Raw genomic sequence first — 21,771 nt, 5'->3', positions numbered from 1 at the left:
AAAAGAGCTACAAGGAGCTTCCAGGAAGAGAAAAGAACCAGGAAAAAAAAAAAAACAGGATTCGAACCCGGGAACAAAGTACAATAACCCTGAGCTCATCCCTTCCCTTAATATGTAGATAAATCAAATTTAATTGAATTACCTGGAATAGAAGAAAGTCATTAAAGTATTTACTCTACATAAATTATACTACAAAAAAAAATAAATAAAATATGTATTTAGTGGTCTGAAATTATCTGCAGATTAAAAAAATAGATCTGGGAAATCCCCCTGGACCGTCACACAATAATGTTGACGCTCTAAGTTACCTAGAATACGAGGCGTATCCTCGTATTTAAGGCGCATACCTTCCCAGTGAAAAATAAAATTTTGAAGTGAACACTCTCATGACTTCCTCCTTACTACAATTTTTTTTAAAAGGAAATCATTGACTAAGGGAAAACCTCGGAAATGGTATTCCACTTGAAAACCTCAGAAATAGAAAATTTGACATTTCATCGTAGGAGTTTCCTTAAATTAGTAGGGGGAAAGAAAAGTAGAAAATAGAGGAATAATTATTAAAACATAATTTAAAATAAAAACAAAAAGGTTTCAAAATCGCGGAAGTCTCTGTAGTTTGAATCCATTTAATGGGCTTCAGATTTACGCTTCCGTTCTCCACTGTTGATGATGGAATTAGTGTTGTCAGTATCCCTAAAAATGGTTCATGCATCCCACAGTTGGTGTCTCAAAATCTGTATTTCGGATGAAAACGACAAAAAAAAAATTGATATTTTATTAGAAGAGATTTGAAAAAGTAAACAAGTTTTATGAATAAATCTCAACGAAGTATACTATAAATTCCCCGCAGTAATTTTTACCTATTAAATTTTGTAAATGAAATGAGATTCTCATCTAATTTGAATTAGCTTCATTAATTCTGTAGTGAAAAAAAAAAATTGAGCAAAAAATAGCACGGTAATGGAAATGGAGATTGAAGCAATACAGCTTCACCACCTGAGTCCATCTTACTCTCTGAAATTACTTTAATATTTCTTTTTTATTACTTTTATTTATTTTTATCACTAAAAAAACATTAAGAAGCTATTTCATTAATTAGTAGTTTCAGGTTTTTTTAATTTTAATTTAATAAGTAATAATTAATAATATCTAATTCTTGCTTTGTAAGCCGTGTAAAACTGTATTTAACATTACGTTTCAGAGAAAAGACTTCCCTCATCGCTCCTCAGATCTCTCCTAAAAGGAGTAATCCTACAGAAATTTATTCAAAAAAAAGTTATGAAATGAAAATACGAAGTTTAGACAGCATTTTCCAAAAAAAAAATGAAAAACCGAGTAAACTCTTAGTTAAGTGGTGATTTCGGTTGATGTTCTTTTTGAAACTCGTATTTTAAAAACACTTTCTAATCAATCTGTATAATATAAAAGTGTTAGGATGCTGCTGCATCCTTTTGAAAAATCAAATTTAGAGAAAAGAGTAAATACTCTCTTCCAGGAGTGTCCTTAATAGCAATTCCCTAGCGAAATGTTTCAAGTTAAAGTTGTAGACCATCATATGAAAGATGAAAATCTCGTTAAGTGAAAAAAATTCATTCGGTGTAGGCAGGGGTCCCCAAACTTTTTACGCACAGGGGGCCAAGTTCACTGTCCCTCAGGCCGTTGGAGGGCCGGACTATAAAACAAACTATTTTAAAGTAAAAAAAAACAAAACGGGAACAAATAGAATATTTCAAATAAAGACCAAGTAAATTTAAATCAACAAACTGCCCAGTATTTCTGTGGGAATTATGGGACCTGCTTTTTGGCTAATGAGATGGTCCAATGTCCGGTTTAGTTAAAGTGCTTTGCCTCTCTTCCTACTTCTGGCTGTTATTTTACACTGTTTTCGGAGCGTGACGCGTGCATCCCGCGTCATCGGAAGTAGTACTGTACATGAGCGACACAGCGCTTTGCGGTACCGCCGCACATATAGTGCTCCTTTCACTTCACCACCAATGAAAGAGATGCCCCTTCCGGAAGTGCGGCGGTGGCCGCGGATAAATGTCCTCAGGAGGCCGCATGTGGCTCGCGGGCCGTAGTTTGCGGATCCCTGGTGTAGACCTCCCAAACAGGCTGGATTGTGTCAAAAAAAAACTTATTTTCTGTTCCATTATAACTTGGTATTACAAGATTCTTGAAGTGAAAAATCTGTAAATATATAGAGGCTGGAAATGTTTACAACAAGTGAGGTCTTGATTTTCAATTAGGGCATACCCTTTCCACTTCAAAGGGTTCATTTATAACAAAACTTAAAGAAAATTGTTGTAAGTATTTATTTTTATTGAGAATATCGTGAAAATTTTAAAAATTGTATCCAAATGTGTCAAACAAAATATCGTAAGCGATAATAGCCTAAGGTTTTTGAAATTTCCCGTTACAGTAGTTCTTCTTTCCATTATGTTGTTGCTTAAAAACTATGGCCGCGTAAAAATTAAATATATTTAAGTATTTAATAATACATTTAAGTCTAAAGAATTAATTAATAGAATAAAGAATTATTAATAAGTCAATAAACAACTAGTCTTACCATCTAAATATATTAAATGTAACTTCTATCAGCTTGCAGATTGGGGGTAAAGAACTGATGAAACAAACTACCGATTGGAATGATCAAATACAGATATTAAAAAAAACTGATGTAAGAGACTGGACGCGAATTAAATCAGCCAATGAATGTCAGCCCCGATTGACCATGCAAGATGCATATTGCAGTGATGACAAATTACGACAGAAAACACTAAGAATTGTAAGAAGAAAAAGTCATGTGAGTAGCACTCAGTTTTAAATTATTTTTTTTTACTTTTTGGCCATCAAAAAAAAAAATGAAGTTGACTGTTAATAAAAAAAAATATTGATAATATAAATGAGCGAACATTAACCTGATATTGTTGTTCATTATTTTTGGCGACTGATTCATAGTTTCAATAGGATGAAAAATAAATGCCAGTTTCAGTCGTGATACATTTATTCTGCCGAGCTTTCGACCTAGGGACTAGGTCATCTTCAGGGCTAGTTTACAAAGTATTATTTTACTACATTACAGGGTTGGTGTGTCTTCTGCCTTGTCTGTTCATGGACTGAATAATGTAATTTAAAATATTACTTTGTAAACTAGCCCTGAAGATGACCTAGTCCCTAGGTCGAAAGCTTGGCAGAATAAATGTATCTCGACTGAAATGGCAACTATTTTTTCATCCTGTTAACCTGATGTTTAGTGTTTTTATTGCCAAAGAATCTAGTCTGATCACTCATTACTTTATCTTACTGTTATTCTCAAACTTCTAACATATTTTTTTTTTAAACTCCGGATATTTGAATCATATATAAGTATCACCGAAATATAACTTAAAAAGGGTAGTCTAATTAACTACCTCCCAAAGTATGGCTACAAAACTATTAAAAACTATTGAATGAAAAGAAAGTTTAAAGAAAATTCTAAGATCTACTTTTTGGGGAAAATCTCAAAAAGAAAAGTGAACAATTCATTGAGTAAAATATTACTAGCTGTGGATCTTTTGTCCTACTTGGAATTTGGGCAACATATTTAACTTTTTCTTTAATAGTACCCTAGAAATAGGAACGTACTCTTCACTAAAATGGCACTTTACAGTAAACCTCACACGCCTCTCGTAGAATAGAACATTAACATTTTTTAGGATTATATTATTTCAAATACAAAGAAACAAATGTTAGGTATGTCTCAAAATAATGAATGAACTATTTTCCCAATCAGTCGATACAATGGCTAGCCATTACAAGGCATAATAATATCCAATAAAGTCTCTTAAGAAGGAAGTCTACCTTTCCCCCCCCCTCACACATTCATAAGTGCTTTCAATAGAATTTTCCAGTAAAATGGTTCCAAAGAAAAATTATAGATATAATCATACGTATGCAATTAGAACACCATGATTTGAAAAAAATCTTACGCGCCTTTTTCAAGAAAATCTCGAAAAACAGATTAGAAAATGGATTTCCTGTTGACCGGAATTTGGCCAAAACCTTCAGCGAAATTTCAAATGACAATTTCCTGTAATTTTGTTGTTGTTTTGTTACGATATATTTTCGCGCACACACCACATATTTAAAAAAAAAAATCTTATTTAGCAGCCCCAAATTGGGGGGATATTTCCGGCAAAAAAAAACTCAAAATCGAAAATCTTCACTTTTACAATATCTTCTCTTACTACTAGAGAAAAATTAAGTAAAAATTAGGTTCTAATTAATAAAATAATGACTTACCTTCAAATGAAAGAAATTGAGTCAGTATAAACTAAGTATTAATTAAATATTTTTTTAAAAAAAAAGGCCGAGAACTTCACAGAAGTACAAAAAAAATAAGATCGGCTCCCAATAAACAATAGGGTATCCGTCAGGAAACCAGGGTCCTCTGGTATTAGAAACATATGAACTGATGAAGCACTTGGAGGGGATGAGCGAGCCGATGGTGGGGGAAGCCCTGGCCGTGTATCTTGATTGGATTAGAGGCGGCAGAAAGAACAACTTCTCTCTCTTTGGGGCTAGTCGCCTCATCATACTGTATTATAGCCTCACTGTTGGATACGGCAAACAGAGCAACAAACATATTGAGCACTTATTTTTGCTTTTTAACATAATTTCTTTTATTTTGTTCATTCACGCCAAACTTCTGTGTACAAGGAAGAAGAGAAGATTCATTGAGAGATCATTATTGACGTAATTCTGGGTTTTTTTTTATTTTTCTTCTTTTACTAAGAATTAGTTGCTGGGAAATATTTTGTTTACGCAAGTGACCTTCCTTAATTCCTGCCTGCCCCAATTAAGAAATCTAGTTTTGCACGCAAGCCAACAGACACAGGCGCGGGCTTTCTCTCATCGCAGTTTGCGTATTATAAATTATTCTTAAAATTTCTGAAATCTGGTTTTGTGATAACAGCCAATAAAACAGGAGAAAAACCTCTCGGTATCGCATTCAAGAATTACAAAGAAAGATTACTGGATTAAAAGATAGGCGCCACGGCAGTCGAGCGGTTAGAGGCGAGACCAGTAAAGCTAATAGTACTGTGGTACTGGGATCGATTCCCGGTCTTAGGCCTTGTATTTTATTTAAAGGTTAATAAAAGAAATTTATAGTAAAGTAAGTTTGCTAGTCGCCTCCGTCCACGATACCTAATTGGTAGTTGGACGTTAAGCACCTCCTGAAAAAATAGGCAATTACTTTAATTTACTGTTTTTTCTTTACTGAATTAAAAGATGCACAGGGCTCCTGCCTGCTTCTATCCTGGATTTGATAAAAGGGATAGATTGGGGCTGCTTCTCCTTACATCGCTCACTAAAAAGGGGTAGGAAATGTAAAAGAATTCGACCTAATTCACTAATTTTTTTTTTATTCTGTGAAAAATCTGATTTTTGGTGGAAATCTGCCGCCAGTGGTCCAGCTGAATGATACCGTATCACCAACTTAAATATGAAACCAACATGTCTAACTCATTTACTCTAACGTGCCATTAAAGTGTAATGGGCGGGTCATGTCACTTACAAAGAGGAATGTTGGTGAAGTACTGCGTTAAAAAAAAAAAATCCTCAACTCGAAACGATTTTTTCACTTATTTACAAAAATAACAGCGATATCTTCTCTTCGCGTTTCATGTTTATGTTATATGAAGATCTAAAGCTTTTATGTACTATTGTTTTTAAGTCAGTTATAGAGGAGGATTAGGGAGGCTCTCATCTATGGTGTCTTTCACTGAAGTAGAAGGTATACTAACAGTAAATTGTATTGAGAGTTAAGGATGAGTGAAATGTTCTTAATAGTTTGCTTGGATGTAGGTAGCTGAAAACGCTTATTTACGTGAGAAAAAAATCAGTGGACAATTTTAAGACAGTATTTCCAGTTACAAGAAGAGAGAGTATATTAAACAGAGAGAGCAAAAAAAACATCCTTGTTAATAGTGAAAAGCTAGCTAGTTATTAAAGATGTCCAAAAAGTCGCCTGAGATTGTTGTGTTTTCAATTATATCTTAGAGACAGCAGGCGGTCGACTGAAGGCCAACTAGAAAGAGCAGCTGGCTGAGAATAAGCTGATTTGGCCAATTACAGAACAGCATCTTTCCTCTCTCTCTCCCTCGGCGCTCGGCCCTTCTCCTTGAAAATAAAACAAGGGATTTATTATTTATTCCCCCAATACCTATTTTTAGTATCCAATATTTTTTTTTTTTTTCTATTTGTTTTCCACTCTCAACTCTTTTAGGAGGTGCCATGGTGATTTTCAATTTTCATTTTTTTACCAGAAAGACAAATTTTAATAATTAAGAAACAGTAATTTCATTTCATTTCTTTAGACTAGTTCTTCTAAGAATCCATATTCAATTAGTTTCAATTCTATTCATGAGCACCTTAACAAAAACTAACTGTTAAGAATAAGAATTGATAAAACGACACAAATGATACACAAATAAGTTAGTATTTCCAATATATCATTCATACTTCAACTGGCAAGTTCAGCCACTAGAAACGTTCGCTTAAGTTAGTGCGTTTTATTTAAATTTATTTCTAATTTTGTACCCATTTTTCTCGACTGATTCCTCTTACAACAATTTGGGCTTTCTAAGTTTTTTACCTTCACCTTTTGAACAAACTTCTTATGAATACTTACAAAAGAAAGTAAAAACAATAACATTTAAACAATTTTATATAATGTATTAGATTTCACAGACTTATGGTGGCCATTTTCTTTCATAGTATATTTCTTTTTAATCTAATAATAAACCTTAACAAATACTTACAGTTTAAAAAGTTAAGTATAAGGGTTGAACGCCAAAAGGTACACTAATCAGCAAGTACCCATCATATCATTAATACATATTTACTTCATTGATACCATTTAAGTAATTTTACTGCATTAACTTTTCATTAATTTTTTTTTTTGAATTTCCAAGATTTACAGAGTAAATTAGTAATAATAATTTTGGAGGTGGCTAACTCCTCTTCCACTCGATGTACACCGTCGAGACCCCTAAAAGGCACGTCTACATAAAATTCCGAATCAAATGACACCTCATTCATGAAAATCGGTTCACGCGTTTAGGCGCTACGTAGTTTACAAAAAAAAAAAGGTAACAACAACAAAAACAATTTTTTGAAAATACGGTTTATGCTCATTTTCATCAACTTTTTTCTCGAAATCTATCAGATCTGGGTTGTTGCAAAAAGATTACAGTTATAAAGGAGGATTTGCCCTACATTATAAAGAAAATTTGGGAATTTTATCTTGTTATAAAAAAAAAGAGAAAAAAAATGGTCAAAGTTGGGTGTTTTTCAAAGCTTTTTCGTGCAGTTTTTGACGATCAACCCTTATACAACTGTCCTACCGGACAGTTTTAATTATATAAAACAGCTTTATCAATCTAACAGTGTTCAAAATTATTCATCTGATTTATCTTTATTATATTCTTTATCCTAAACAATCATCACACACGCGCTTAATAAAATAGGAAAAGAAAAAAGTTGATCTACTATTTTCGTAATTCAAATCACGGAGTTAAAACGAAATTTCAATCTTGAATTTGTCTTACAGCTGAATACGAGGGCAAAATTTACATACATTACTAGTTGTAATCTAGGATAATATTTAAAGTAGTGTGAACTTTAACGCCAAATTTTTTTGAGTTAGATAATTATTAATAAGCTTTTTTTCTCCGGTGATAGTTCAAACCTAATGTATTGGTTAAATTATCTTAATTCTATTGTATTAAGTAATGAAAATAACAATATAAAAACATTGGACAATGAAGTTATATTCTGCTTTTCACTAGAGGTCTGGAGTCTATAAAATTGTATTAACTTGGAGTTAGATTGAATCTTTTTCTTTTACTGTGATTTGCTGTTCCTTATTTCTAGTGATATAAAAGACATACTCTATTGAAAGCGCACACAGTGTAAGCAAGAGCTTTCTTTATCTCTTGTGGTAATTGGTGTCTGGCTTTTTTCTCTATTCCTCCATTATTAACTCTTCTTTCAAGGTTTTATTTGAATACTATTTGCTTTTCAATGTGTTTGTTACCAGCGTTTTCTCAAAAAATCGCTTCTACAATTTGTCCTACTGAGTTAATAGCTCAGGATTGTAGGATCTATAACTGTTATTTGAAATATTTTTCGCAAAAACATCGATTGAGGGTACGGGCGATAGAGATTCCTTCTCAGAAAAATATAAGAATTAAATGTGACCCAAAAGTTCAGAGTTTTAAGAAAATTTGTGATTTGATTGTTGAAAATTGTACAAAGAGAGAGTCGTTCAGAACAGATTCTTATTCCTTAGATTAAAGAGAACATAAAATATAAATGTAAAATTTATAATTTAGCTATAATAATTATTTTTCAATTTGAAACCCATGCAATTCTAAAAAAAACAAATCGAGGCTAAGTATGCCGAAATCCTATTATTTAGTAATTCAGGAGGTGTAACGACAAATTGGTTGGTGTGGGGGGCCTATATTTTTAGTCAAATACAACCTTTTTGGATGTACGAGTACTTATCTAGCAAAAAGTTAATCCATGAAAGCAGCATGCATGTTTTGACAGGTCTTGGACTTTCATTCTTCGTTGAGAGTAGAGAATGAAACTTTAATTTATAATACATTTGTTGACTGTAAAATCTTAATGAAGGAGGTTATAACGTTACAAGGTTTTCATGTTCAATACTTGGAGAGTCAGTAAATAGTAAATCATTTTTTTTTTTAAATTAAAATAAAATTAATGAAAATTAGTGTTTATTAAAGTGTTTGTTTATTCCGACTGCATTAGTATTTATTTTGCTTTGAGAGAGGAACGGTAATTACTTCTGCCTCAAATTACTAGCCTAATTGTTCGAAATTTGAATACATACTACGTAGCTCTACAGCCACCGGGGTGGGTCCTTGGCTTCCTTAACAATTCGACTCCAGTCACATCTCTTTTTGCTTTCCATCCCAATACTCCAAAGATTCTGAAGTCCTCCTCGACATCGTCAAGCCACCGTCTTTGCGGTCGGCCAACTCTTCTCTTCTTCATGCCTATGGCGGGTACCACGCAGCAGTCTGCTCGGCATTCTTGCAGTCTGACTTAACCATTCCAATCGTCGAGCCTTGGTGAAACGGACCACATTCTCATCCCCATACAGAGTATAAAGCTCACGGTTCTTTCTGAGCCTCCATGTGCGAGAAGTAGTGTTGAAAACTAGACCATAAATCCTCCTTAAAATCTTTCGTTCAAAAATATTTAGACTATTTATCATGGCAGATGTAAACGTCCATGTTTGAATGAACATGAACATGACGAAATTTGAATGTTAAGGTATAAGTAAGTTCACAGGTTTCTGTTTCTTAGTGCAGTACTTCAGTAATTGCTTCTTCTCTTAGGTTCTGTTTCAGTTGAAATGAAAACATATTCTTGATTCTAGGAAGATTGATGCTGTGCAGAAAGCTGTAAAAAAGCCGTTACTCGGGTGGAAATAGTCAGTGAATTCAATACTTGGACAATAAAGCGAAAGAAGAAATGTTTGGGAAAAAACTATGACAGAATGAAGAAGGCAAAAAAAGGTGTAGGCACAATATTGGTGGTCCACCCTTTCAGACAAAACGTCTCTCAGAAACGGACGTTTTCATCAAAGATGTCGAAGGCGTAGGAAAGAAAGAACCAGTGTGGGCATCTTCTAATATGGTGGTAAGTAAAAGCCTTACTATGTTGCTGTTGGTGCCAGGTGAGATTCTGCAGCCGATTGTAAGAGATCCCTGGATCTAAATCATCTCTCCCCCTCCCTAAATATTCTGCCCCCCCCTTAAAAAGGATTCTAGGTAAAGTATGTTCCCCTTTAATACGTAGCTCTTTACCCTCGCCACGCCCTAAAGCTTTCCAGTTTTTCTAAGGATAGCTTTCCAAATTGAAAGAAACCAAGCTCGCCAAGAAAATGCTTTGGAGAAAGTTGGTTAGAAGTAAGGCAGGTGTACGGCGCCCCCTTCACTCAAATCTCTCCCCACATATTTAAAATTATCCCTAAATAGAAAGTTGAGGAAGAAAATTGAAGGTTATATACTTCTTCAACCGCTCAGGCTTTCTTGAGAAATCCTCTGAATCCTGAAGCTGGAGTGGATTGTTAAAAAAATTTCTAATCTCTTACGTGAGATTAGAAAAGGGACGGAACCTATGCCCCGTGGCACCGCAGCCACAAGAGACTTATTGTGCCTCTACGAGACATTAATACCATTTATTATTTCAATTAAGGTCTAATACTGACTTTTTTACCATTAAATTTATGTTTAAAAAACGAGATATTATGTCCACTATCTGATTATTCTTATTTATTGCCATTTTTTTTTTTTGCCTTTTTTTTTGGCATTGGCTTCCGCCTTACAGCCAGCATCGTCTAGGTGCTTATCACTAGAATATCACTCACTCTCCATTCTTACTTATAAATACATTCGCTTTACACATACATCCCTCTACTGTATACATCTATTTACATAAACCTTACAACTAATGGATGGATCAGTACTCTATATTCCTGCCATCCTTATAGCTTATCCTAAATTAAAATCACCGTAATCCTTCTCTAATCATTTTCTTGCATTCATTCTAATTCGGCTATAACTTTTAAATACACTCATATTTCTTTGCTAGCTCTGCTACAGATTTAAGCACATAGATGTTGCTGGAGAATATTATGTCTTCGTAGTGAAATGGTGCATCTAAATACCTGTGAAAGTATTTTGTTTATAAGGGACAAATCAACATGCATTTTCTGTAGTAAATTCAATCCAAAAATATGTATTTACAGCCGAACAATAAATTAAAAAAAAATAGACAATTTTAATATAAATTCCAATGTAGGCGGAAGCGGTACCTAGTGAAATACGTATGCACTACAGATAGCTGTACAGTTATTCAAGTTGCCAATAGATCGGGCGGGCATGTTTATTTTGTTGAAGTCTGTATATTCTAATTTGTTTTAATTTTTCTGATCTACAGTTGGACCGGAATACAGATCATTTGGCACCCTTCGAGGCTTATTAAGCCTACTAAAAAATTAGGTTTCCAAAAGATATATGAGAATAGGTGAACTTAAGTTAAATTATCTGGTGTGAACAGTCACCTGATTTTTTTTCGGAAGCTTGTGGGTGTATTACAAGGATTTTAAAAAAAGTGGAATTAGAGGCCATGAAATTGAGTGCTTGGAGGAAATATTTGGAAAAGCTGATAGTTTTTAAAAAAGAAGTGTCTTTAAAGTTATTGGATGAAGGAGACCCAGATGCTGTGTAACACCTAATCTAGAGGAACATCTGGTGTTTGATGACGAAACATGAGAGACGTTGAAAAATTGCCATTCTCCTGGTTCCTATCCCATCAAGGAATTTACAAACATTTGGCAGTTAATAAATTTATTTGCGGACTGATATAAAATCATACTGCAAATATTTAAGCCACAGGATCCTTACTAGGTCACGTCTGCGTATCCAATTCTAATTTTTCTACTATTATACGTAATACCAACTTTTCTACCACTTCGAGATGTCACATTACCACGGAAAAGGTAGAACAACTTGGGGACGGAGAGAGAGCTACTTCCCGCCTCCACAAAATGTACTGAAGGCAATTTAGCAACAAATGAGTGGCAATTACTGATGGGAGAACAAGCGAACTTCAAAACATCGATGGTAAAAAACTCAAAATCGAAATATTGTTCGATAATTGTTCTTCCGGTTACCGTCGTAAGTAGCGATGGAAGTGAAGTTCAAGGGTGTTGCATAATTACTCTCTGTACAGAGAGCGGCCAAGGCCATTCCATTCAATTTCTTAATGAACCTACTACAGTGTTACCCCCCCCCCCCCACTAACGTTACTGATAAGGACTCTTCATTCAATATACTATCACAGAGATACTTCCGTCTCTAGAAATATTTTCAATGACATTCACCTTCTCTAGATTACAAAGTGACGTCTTTATCTTCTCTAGATTACAGGTGCCTTCTATTTGATGTTTTATTTTTTTGGGGAAGCTCACCGTTTCTTTTATTTATTTATTTAATAAAAACATTTTTATTATTATATATTTGTTTGCTTTTTAATTTCTTACACCTCAAAAAAAGAAATACTGTGATCGTGCTAGTAAAATGTTTTGGAAAGTAGCTCTCACGAATAAAAATCTTTATTTTCATTTGGATTTCTCCTTAACAGCTCCAATGAATTTCTTTAAATGCAGCTCCACTGTATACTTTATAAAGGCGTGATCTCTCTCTTCTTCCGACAAGAAGTACCTGCAATGACCACCGTCGACCAGATCCTATAGGCTGCATGTTCTCTCTCTAAGCAAGCATGCTCACTCAGCAAAGCCACAATAACATTTAAAGCCATATTACCTTAATTAAAGCAAGTCTGCCGATCGACATTTTTCAATTAATTCTTTCGCTTTTCTTAATGTTCTTGTACCACTAGGCTTCAGAGGTGCTTCTGGGCTTTAACACTGGATACATCCCTGGATACGCTTCAGGAGGATTCCAGATCCTTGAAAAGTTCGTTAGTGCCAGGCCTATTCGTCGGCCATCTTGTTGTGTAAGCGTGTTAGGGTTGCCCACCTCAGTGAGGGCTATTATACAGTTAAACTTGGTATGCTTTGATTACCGTCTAATAGTCGGACTAATGACATTCCTCTTTTCATCTAGAGTTCTTTCAGGTTTTTTTCTAGGCCTAACTTCCGTTTTGAAGACTGAATATCTTCGTTTAAGCCAATCTAAATATTGGTAGTCAGCCACCAGCTATAAATACAAGCTCCTATTCATTCCATGTCTCAGAAACCTCGAGACACGCTCACACTGCAACGGTGGTCAACCAGTTCATTGAAAACTGGCCGGTGTTACGGTTCAGAAATTACTTCCAAAGTGGTGCGTCGGGACCATAAGATCACTAGGCATGCCCAAAATCGGTTCCGAAGCAACTCTTTTTAGGTTATGTACCATTCGAATATCGTCTAATAACGGGAGCATGAGTCGCAGGCGCCTGAGAGACATGACCCTGGTTTCTCCTTGAATAAACATGTATAATTACGCCAGATCTAGTAGGACATCCACAGCTGATTTTGGGGTACTACTCTTTATCTTCGTGTGCTGATGCTAACAGATCTCCGAAGATCGCTTGGTTCTCTTCTGTAAAGCCCTAGTCCTCCAAACCACAGAAACTCTAAAATCTTTTCGATCGCAGTACATCCTTTTTGCAATAAGAGAAAGAAAAAAACCAAATACTGCTAACAAAATGAAAAGCTATTAGTTTATTTTACGAAGGTTTATTTTTAACGGTTCCTAAATAATTTGCGAATTAAAATTTTGGCATAATTACACAATAAATAAAGTACATAAATAAAGTAATCTTGCCCAACTGTTAGTTATCTTGTTAGTTTTCCTTCGAAAGAAATGTTTGTTACAATTTGCTGCTGTGCACAGAACATACATATGTACATATTTTGATTTAACCAGAACATTCCAAACTCAAGGTTTGTTTGGTTTTGTGAACGCGTGTTTTTTTTTAATAAAAGATAGGTAAATAGATATAAAGATAGTACAACATTAAACAAACAACAAAAATTATATAATCTCTTAGATAATTTCTCATATATGAAGTGTACTCATTCAAAGCAAGCCATTAAAATTAAGAAAATTATGTCCCCACTTATTAGTTTTGTCATCATCTCTGCTCTGCACTCATCTCTAGAAAATGATCATCTCTAGAGTTTACGGAGTCTCTAGATTTCATTTTTTTTATATCTCTAGGTTACCGTTTGTTTCATTCTTTCTTTTCTTATCTATTGTTTATTTTCTAGAGAGTCCCAGTTTATAATATCTCTATTAAGACTGATCATATGTTTCTTACTGTTCTTTGGTGAATCATTTAATTACGTCACTGTTTTTCTTTTTATTTTTAACAAATTATTTCTATATTTATTTTATGTTTTAATAATTTTGTGTTAGCTAGGTTATTTTTGTATTTTATTTTGTTTTTATCAAATAATTGATAATTTAATGTACATTTTCTTTTTATTTGGATGAAGTTTATGTCTTTCCCTCCATTTTGTTGCATTAACCCAGTTAATTATTTAGGTTATCATTCAGTTGTCAGCGTTTCAGAATTTCAAACTCTGATCATGTTCATTCTTTTTATTGAGATTATCACTTAATTGTAAATTCGTTGATTAAACTTCAATTTGCTACTTTAACACGGAGCTATTATGATTCTGCCAGTAGGTTGTGTACGTAAGTGTAGGAAATACCCGGATCTTTACTTATCATAAAATAGTGATCCGAGCTTGTTCAAGTTCAATACAAGAAGGGTTCGTTTAGGTTTTTAAGGATAAAGCCCAAAAAATAGGGTCTGAAGTTGTACCAGTTTATTCTATAAGATTTTTGAATTTAATTATAACACTTTCTGTCATAGGTACTGTCAAGACTGAGGGAAATATTTGCTATATATCTTGAACAATTACAACCTAGTATTTATCATGAGGAAGGTTAAAAAAGTAACATCATTATTCAGGATTAAGATACTGTTGTGGAGGCGGAGTTTATCACCTAAGATGGATTTCGGATAGGAAAGGTGGAAAAGAATTCTATTCTTCGTTTATTCTAGGATTCTTTAACTATATGCAAGATGGAAAAAATCAAGTCTCCGAGTGAAAGAAAGAAAAAAAAAAAGCAAGTAAGTTTATTTATAAATACTTGTGCTTTAGAAAACCCACTGAAGAAAACTGATTTGAAACATTGACGATTATTTATTTTTTTTTTAATAAAGCAATTAGCTAAGTATTCTGAATTTGCAATTTTGAGTTGTTATAAGACGTTCCCGATCCTCGTAAGCGCATTCTGTAGTGGATGCTGTTAGGGCGGAAACAGTTCGTTTGAGTTATTTGAGGTCATAGCAGTGTTTCAGCATGTTTAGTGGTGTAGGATGACATTTGCTTTGGGTTTAGTTACCTCTAAACGTTTGAATCAATACTAAAAGTAGTTTTAATGCCCATTAGTGTAACGACGAGATCTATATGTTGCTTCATTAACAATCAAGCTATTTAAATCTCTTTTATAAACTAAATAATTCTTTAACGATCGGATCAGTATTTCTGAATAAGTTCGTACGCATGCGTAAATACGATTTTGGAACTTACGGAAGTATTTTTATATTTATTTATTCTTAGAGATCATAAATGTGAATGAAATCGCTCAAAATATTTTTCAAATGTATGTAAAGAATCTCAAAACTTTTGTATTTTGTAGTTTTTATTTCTTTCAATTCTTTTTCAAACCAAAGTAAAAGAAAGAAAAAATCTAAAGTGAGAAAAGAATTCATTTTTTTCTCAATATATTCAATATATTTAAAAAAAATGTATTTAAATTATTGATATACCTCAAAGAAATTTCTGAATTATATAATGCAGTGTTAATCTCAGACGCTCTGTGATTTTTTTTTTTTTTCTCAGCAGTCGTCTGAAACACGTCATTGTATAAACACAGTATAATAATCTCAGATGCTGATTTTCAAGGCCATTTTCTTCTATCTATTCTCTCCATTAATTCTTCCCAAATTACTGCTGTAATCTAAATATTTCTTACAAAAAGGAGTACGAAAAAGTAGTTTTTAGTAAATAATCTGTATAAGGTGTCTGTGTAACTTGGTAGATTATTATAGATTGTCGAGAGAGGCTTAATAATGCTAAAATCCACTAGGATCTAAAAGATCTATTGTGGCATCCTTAATTATAAAGACTAGCCGTCTTTAATCTGTTGAGTAAATGTGCGTGATTGTGTATGTGAGTTGGTGAGCTAGAGTTCGTCGGTTCACTAAATACAAATAGATCTTCTGTGGTACCCTTAATTGCAGTATTTGTATTTTTATATTAAATGTCGTCTTTAAATGTTAATTTTTTAATTTTAAAAATATTGTCTTGTGCAAATGTACTTTTGGCGAGCTAGATTTGGCCTGTTAAGTGTAGTTTGTGGTGTGTTAGGCTGTGATAACCTCGAAGTTCACAAGCTCTCTGAAGTGTCAGGCCCATATCCCTCTACAGAGCTCTGTGATTGTCTTTGTGTAAAAACTCATCAAATTCAACTTTATAATTCATTTTTAAGAATTCAGAATTTTTTGCGATCAAATGAGTTGACCGCTAGCGGCACCACTTTCCTAAATAGCTTTTTCACTTTTTTTTTTGAAATTTTCTCAAAAACGTACCCAACGAATATCTTTAAACGTGATACTCTTAAAACGGTTTTCAGAGAAATTGTATTGTAAGGGCCCTTTTTGAAGAAGAGGGGTAATGGTTAGCCTTATCATTAAAGTGCTAATTCAGTGATTTGTACTTTTCTATTACTTAAATACTATCAAGAAGTTTCAAAAATTCCATAACTAATGTTTTTCGTGGAGGTTTGAACGATGATGTAGTTTCGATACTATGTACCAAGGAAATGGAGTTTTACATTTTTTTTTTAATACGTTTTCCCTAAAATTCGTTTATAAACTTACGTAGACGTTTTAAAACGTTTATATTTTTTCTAGGATAATTCGTTTTAGGGAAGATCTGGGAAAAGAAGGATGTATCACTTCCCTTTGTTTCATTTCAGTATAATATACGGTCCTATAAAATATACAGTATTAGAAAAAATTAAAATATATTTTAGAAATTTGAAAGGTGAAGAAAATTTATGTAGTTTTAATGTAAGAGAAAGTGTGGGGTTTCCCATCCAATTTTTTTCGTGGTGTCGAACTTCGAAATTTTTCCAATATTTTGGTTCGAGATTGAACCCTATTTGAATTAATAAAACAAGTTTTAGTCCTTTCTTCAAGAGATCGAACCGAGACCTCTTAAAGCAACAAAGTAGTGTTGTGAACTCATTCTTACGACTTACACTCAAGGCCGGATTTAGATGAAAAGAGGCCCTAGGCTATACCACTTATAAGGCCCTTTCACCTCCCATTTTTAAGTTTGTAAATTAAAATGAGAAATAATTAAAATTTTAATTATTTTAATTTTTCTAACAATTTGAATGTAGGCCCCTCTTGATCTTGAGGCCCTAGGCTGAAGCCTAGTTAGCCTAGAGGAAAATCCGGCCCTACTTACACTTGATTCGTACACTTGATTAGCAACAGTACCTACCGTCTTTGCTGCAGCATCACTGACAAATACGGAAGTATGAATTCAAGCTAATCTAGCAATACAAACTCATTTTTTTGTTCTTTTTATTTACTTTTTTTTTTTTTAACCAGACAGAAGCTGTTTGCTTTCACACGTTTATATATTTTTTAAATATATAAAGAGATGCCATTCTGAATTTTAGTATATATTTGTTTAGGAAAAAAGAATCCTCCCTCAAAAAAAATGAGCTATTAACTACTTACACTGTAATAAATGAAAATCATACAATCCATCCATTTCAGTTGAAAGTAATATATTTAAACGAACAAAAAAAAGCTTACTAAATTTTTATCATTATACAAATATTCAACTGAAATAAAACTAATTACGTTTTAAATGATGAAATAATAATTAAGCAAAATAATAAGATGGATAGAAAAGAAAGAAAAAATTATAGTGTAGTCGTTATCTAATGCATATTTAAATCAAACAATTGTAATAAAACTTTTAGAGAATAAATACAAGATAAACATGGTGACGTCGATTTGGAGGAGGTGTACCCCTTATTTTTGTAATCTCATTATATGGTATTTCAGATGGGATAAAAAGAGGTTGGTGATCATTCAACAACTAATGTTCAAGTTGTCTGCAAGAAATTTTCGTTGAATTAGCTTTAAAATTGAACTAATCAAATTAGTTTTTTTGAAAAAAATTATTATATCTACTGCTACTAGAGAATCATGAGTAAGTATGCATTTTTTAATTAATTAATTAATTTTTTTAATAATATAGGATAATATATTCATAGTTACATTATGTACAACATTTACATACATGATGTACATAAAAGTATCAACATAAGCTATAAATCTGTACTTTGTTGTCTATATTTTACTTTAAAGAAAATTTACAAAAAATACTAGTCTATAACAGAGCCTTCTTTATTCTTCTATCTGTTAGTCTTTAGGTTAATCTAATCCATATCTTCCTTTAAAAGTTGCTATTGTATGTCAAAAAAACTTCTTCTTGTTTCTTAACTTTCATATGGTAAGCATCGTAAACAATAATTAGAAAATATAAATGTTCTTAATAAAAAATAAGTACACGTAAGTCGTGTAGCAGGGAGAGAAGATTGTTACTAAATCTAAGGAATTATTCGGTATCATCAAATTTTCAAAGAAAAGCAAAAAAAAAATCTTTCAGAATGGTAACACTAACCAGAGAGTCGTGTTTTGGTTAAAATGAATTATTTTTGTTCGTTGACTATCTCGAACTCGTAATACAGGAAACTCGTAAAAGCTATTCATTGTAGCCGCACTTCCCGTGAAAATAATTTTCAAATATACTTTTTTTTGAGCTTTACCGAACCCCCAAAACGTTTTGGTATTACTAAGTTGGTATTGGTGGTTTATCTTTTAGAGTGATTTTTAATTACCTACCTTAAATTAAAAATGGATAAAGTTCAATATTGATACATATCTTTTTTTTCTGGAAGTCACCAAAAGTTGTAATAGGTTTTGCTTCAAAATCAGCCGGAAGTAGCTCAGTACTGAATCGGGATTTCTTTTTTTTATTCTTCCTCTCTGTAACTCTTCCATTTGGGGATTTTATTTTGTCTACATTTTTATTTATTTTCTTCACTTGAAAAATGGCTCCTACTCAGCTGATTGTTTTAATGAGGAAGATAGCAGCAATATTTTTAAATTTAAAACTATATTAAACATCTGTTCTTATTAATAAAGAAATTATTTTTGAAAAGTATTAGTTAATTTAAATAAATTGTTTAAATAGGATGAAAAATTATTGCCAGTTTCATTCAATTATAAACTTTATTTCGCCGAGCTTTTCGACCTAGGGACTAGGGTCATCTTCAGGGCTAATTTACAATTATACTGTTTTACATCATTAGAGGGTTAGGTATGTCTTCTCGTCTTGTCTGTCTCATGGTTTCAGTCACCAAAAATAATGAACAAGACGAAAGCCAATTCGAATCAAGAAGAGTCCATGAACAGACAAGACAGGACAGAACAACCCTCTAATGATGTAAAACTGTATATTGTAATTTTAGCCCTGAAGATTGCCTTTGTCCCTAGGTCGAAAGCTCGGTTTATAATGACTGAAACTGGCAGTTAATTTTTCATCCTATTGAAAACTATGATTCAGTCACCAAAAATAATGGAACAGTAATAAATTGTTTAACAAAACTCCTAGTCGTAATAGATTTGAATTTATTTAATTTTAATGAGTGAGCCGCGGGTGACACTGGGGCCTGTTCTAAGACATTAATGGAATTTTTTAGAAACTCAATTAGTTCTTTTTTCTTTGGTTTTTAATAAAGGGAGAATAATTATAGTAACAATCAAACAAAAATTAAAACAAAAACAAAACGAACCACTTATGGAGAGTATAATTAAAAATTACTAATACATACTTGTGATAATGGATTGTTCCTTTCCCTAATTTGCTATTTGATATCTGGTAATTAGTGATTTGATACTTGTATTTATCAAAACTGATGGCTAGTAAAAACTGTTACTTATTATTAACGAATGACTTCCCCAAAAACAATTTTAAAATCTGATGTAAAAATTGAACACATTACTAAATTTTTTTTTAACCCACGTTACCTCCAATCAGTGATGGTGAAATAAGTTACAAGTTTGTTAAAAACCAATAATAAGAAATGAAAAAATAATTTTAAGCTTACTTGAGTGAGAGGACCTGTTACTTCTTCTCTAACATTTACTGAACTGGTTTCATCCATTAGGCATTCAATCGAAAAATATACTCATAGTTCTTTTTTTTTTATTTTAAGAAACCGGTTTTTTCAATGCACATACAAAAAATAATAAATAAATAAAAGATGCTTAGGATTTGTGTAATAAAAAAAAAAATAAAATATTGCACTCGGTTTACCTTGATTATATTTCATTAAATATTTCAGTGCTGAGAACAAATGCCGATTCATTGCACGCACTGTTAATCTTAAAATCCGATGGGAAATATAGTTTTCAACATCCTTATATTTCATACTTTTTTTCAAGGACTTTTTAGTTATTTGAAATTTTCGGGAACATACGTTTGATTAGTATTATTTAAGGAAAACGGTTAAAGAGATTTAGATGTGAAACTTTATTTTCCTCGTACATCAATTATTATTAATCAAATTTTAGGCTCTTTTATAAATTTTGACACCCTTTCAGTGTACATTACCTCTAGTTTCAGTGATCAAGATAGCCTGTAAAGTAATTAAATAAATAAATGGAATTCTCATCTATCATGTGTGACTCTCTACTCCTCAAATTAAAATATACGAGAAATTTAATGATCTGGGAGGAGAAAAGAGCCGTCAGAGTAGCCACTTCCTAGTGCCAATCCCGGACATAGTGAGGGGATGGATGGCTTCCTCTAATTAAGATAATGTGAATGGATTTAGGAAAGTAGTTCCCCTTTAATAAAACAAATTTCGTATCTAAATTAGTGCGCACAAATCACAAAAAAGATATAAAATCCGTCCAGCATCTTTTTTTTTTACAGTTCCCCGTTACAGGAATTTGGCATCAAATTTTCTGTGAGTTTACGTAAACGAAATATGTAGTTTAAACTTCCATCGACTTTTTTTGAGAGCACCCATGTATATTTTTACCATTTTGTAAAAACCACTTTTTTTTTTTGTGGACTCCGCGGAGATTTCAAAATGGATAGATCTGGTAATCAAAAATTTGACACGATTTCCGATACATTCTTTACTTAGAAGAAATTAATAATCAAGCTAACACGGATGAAATATTTTTTTTAAATTTTTGCTAGTTTTCTTAAAGTACTTTTTAAATATGCCAGTACAGTAGAGCCTCGATTAACCGGGCTGACCTCTGGCTATACCCACCTCGGAAAACTGAAATCCCGGTTAAACCGAATACATAGTATTACATAGTACATTTGTACCTATGAATGTATATAAGTATATATGTATTATATACAGGTGCGTAGGTAGACTCATCAATAAGGTGCCTATGTGAAAATACGTAAAATAAAAAGCCGTTTCGTCCCAGAGATCAACTCTTATCTTAGACGGCAATCCTTTTCTTTATTTTTTACATACATACATAATGACCCTTCAAGAAAATCAGGTATAAAAGAGTTGCTGCCACGCCTACAATTATGTTACATCGGAAGACTGTAAAAATTTTCCTGTCGCCACCGAAAATTAACTTTAGTTTCGGCGCCGATCCAGGTGTTCTTATGATGACCCAACATGATCCCGGTTAATCCGAATCCCGGTTAATCGAGGTTGTACTGTATTATTTTAGTTTAATTTCAAAGTTATTGTTTTAAGCTGGAATTTTCCGTCTAATATAATAACAATCCAACTACAGATAGTAGAGGAAAATCTAGTGTGGTATTTAGTGTATGTACTACAATAAATAATAAAATATTTTATAATTTATTGTGAGAATAATTGTTTAAAGTTTTCTTTACAAACACTAACTTGAAGCAGATAATTTTGTATGTTTTCCTTGTTTTTTTTACAGACGCTGACTTGAAGCAGAGTAATCTGGAATTAGAAAATGCCCTTACTGAAGCAGGTATAGTTTCAGATTTATTTCTTCTTC

At 32.8% G+C, this 21,771-nt stretch overlaps 2 protein-coding genes across 8 annotated transcripts in view; one reads left to right on the top strand and one right to left on the bottom strand.

The window, feature by feature from the left end:
- Window positions 1-19,960, bottom strand: part of lovit (loss of visual transmission) — a 32,608-nt gene extending 12,648 nt beyond the window's left edge. The window contains exon 1 of one of the 4 annotated variants that reach the window (XM_074116192.1): window positions 19,866-19,960. The gene's annotated coding sequence lies outside the window, so the exon portion shown is untranslated. Of the gene's footprint in view, window positions 1-2,566; window positions 2,700-4,281; window positions 4,460-19,865 lie in introns of those variants that run through there. The other 3 variants (XM_074116195.1, XM_074116191.1, XM_074116194.1) reach the window with 3 other exon arrangements.
- Window positions 2,664-21,771, top strand: part of LOC141448117 (synaptic vesicle glycoprotein 2B-like) — a 31,244-nt gene continuing 12,136 nt past the window's right edge. Inside the window, exons 1-5 of one of the 4 annotated variants that reach the window (XM_074116222.1) lie at window positions 2,664-2,803; window positions 9,455-9,717; window positions 14,473-14,733; window positions 17,755-17,902; window positions 21,691-21,744. In XM_074116222.1, coding sequence (XP_073972323.1) covers window positions 17,899-17,902; window positions 21,691-21,744 — 58 coding nt within the window. In that variant the 5' untranslated portion in view covers window positions 2,664-2,803; window positions 9,455-9,717; window positions 14,473-14,733; window positions 17,755-17,898. Of the gene's footprint in view, window positions 2,804-9,454; window positions 9,718-13,648; window positions 14,734-17,754; window positions 17,903-21,690; window positions 21,745-21,771 lie in introns of those variants that run through there. The other 3 variants (XM_074116225.1, XM_074116224.1, XM_074116223.1) reach the window with 3 other exon arrangements.

Source organism: Rhodnius prolixus, unplaced genomic scaffold, assembly GCF_049639745.1.
Source record: "Rhodnius prolixus isolate KJV_2025 unplaced genomic scaffold, Rpr scaffold_13, whole genome shotgun sequence".
Lineage (NCBI taxonomy): Eukaryota > Metazoa > Arthropoda > Insecta > Hemiptera > Reduviidae > Rhodnius > Rhodnius prolixus.
The sequence above is the reverse complement of the archived record's forward strand: the minus strand, read 5'-3'. Positions and strand labels throughout refer to the sequence as shown.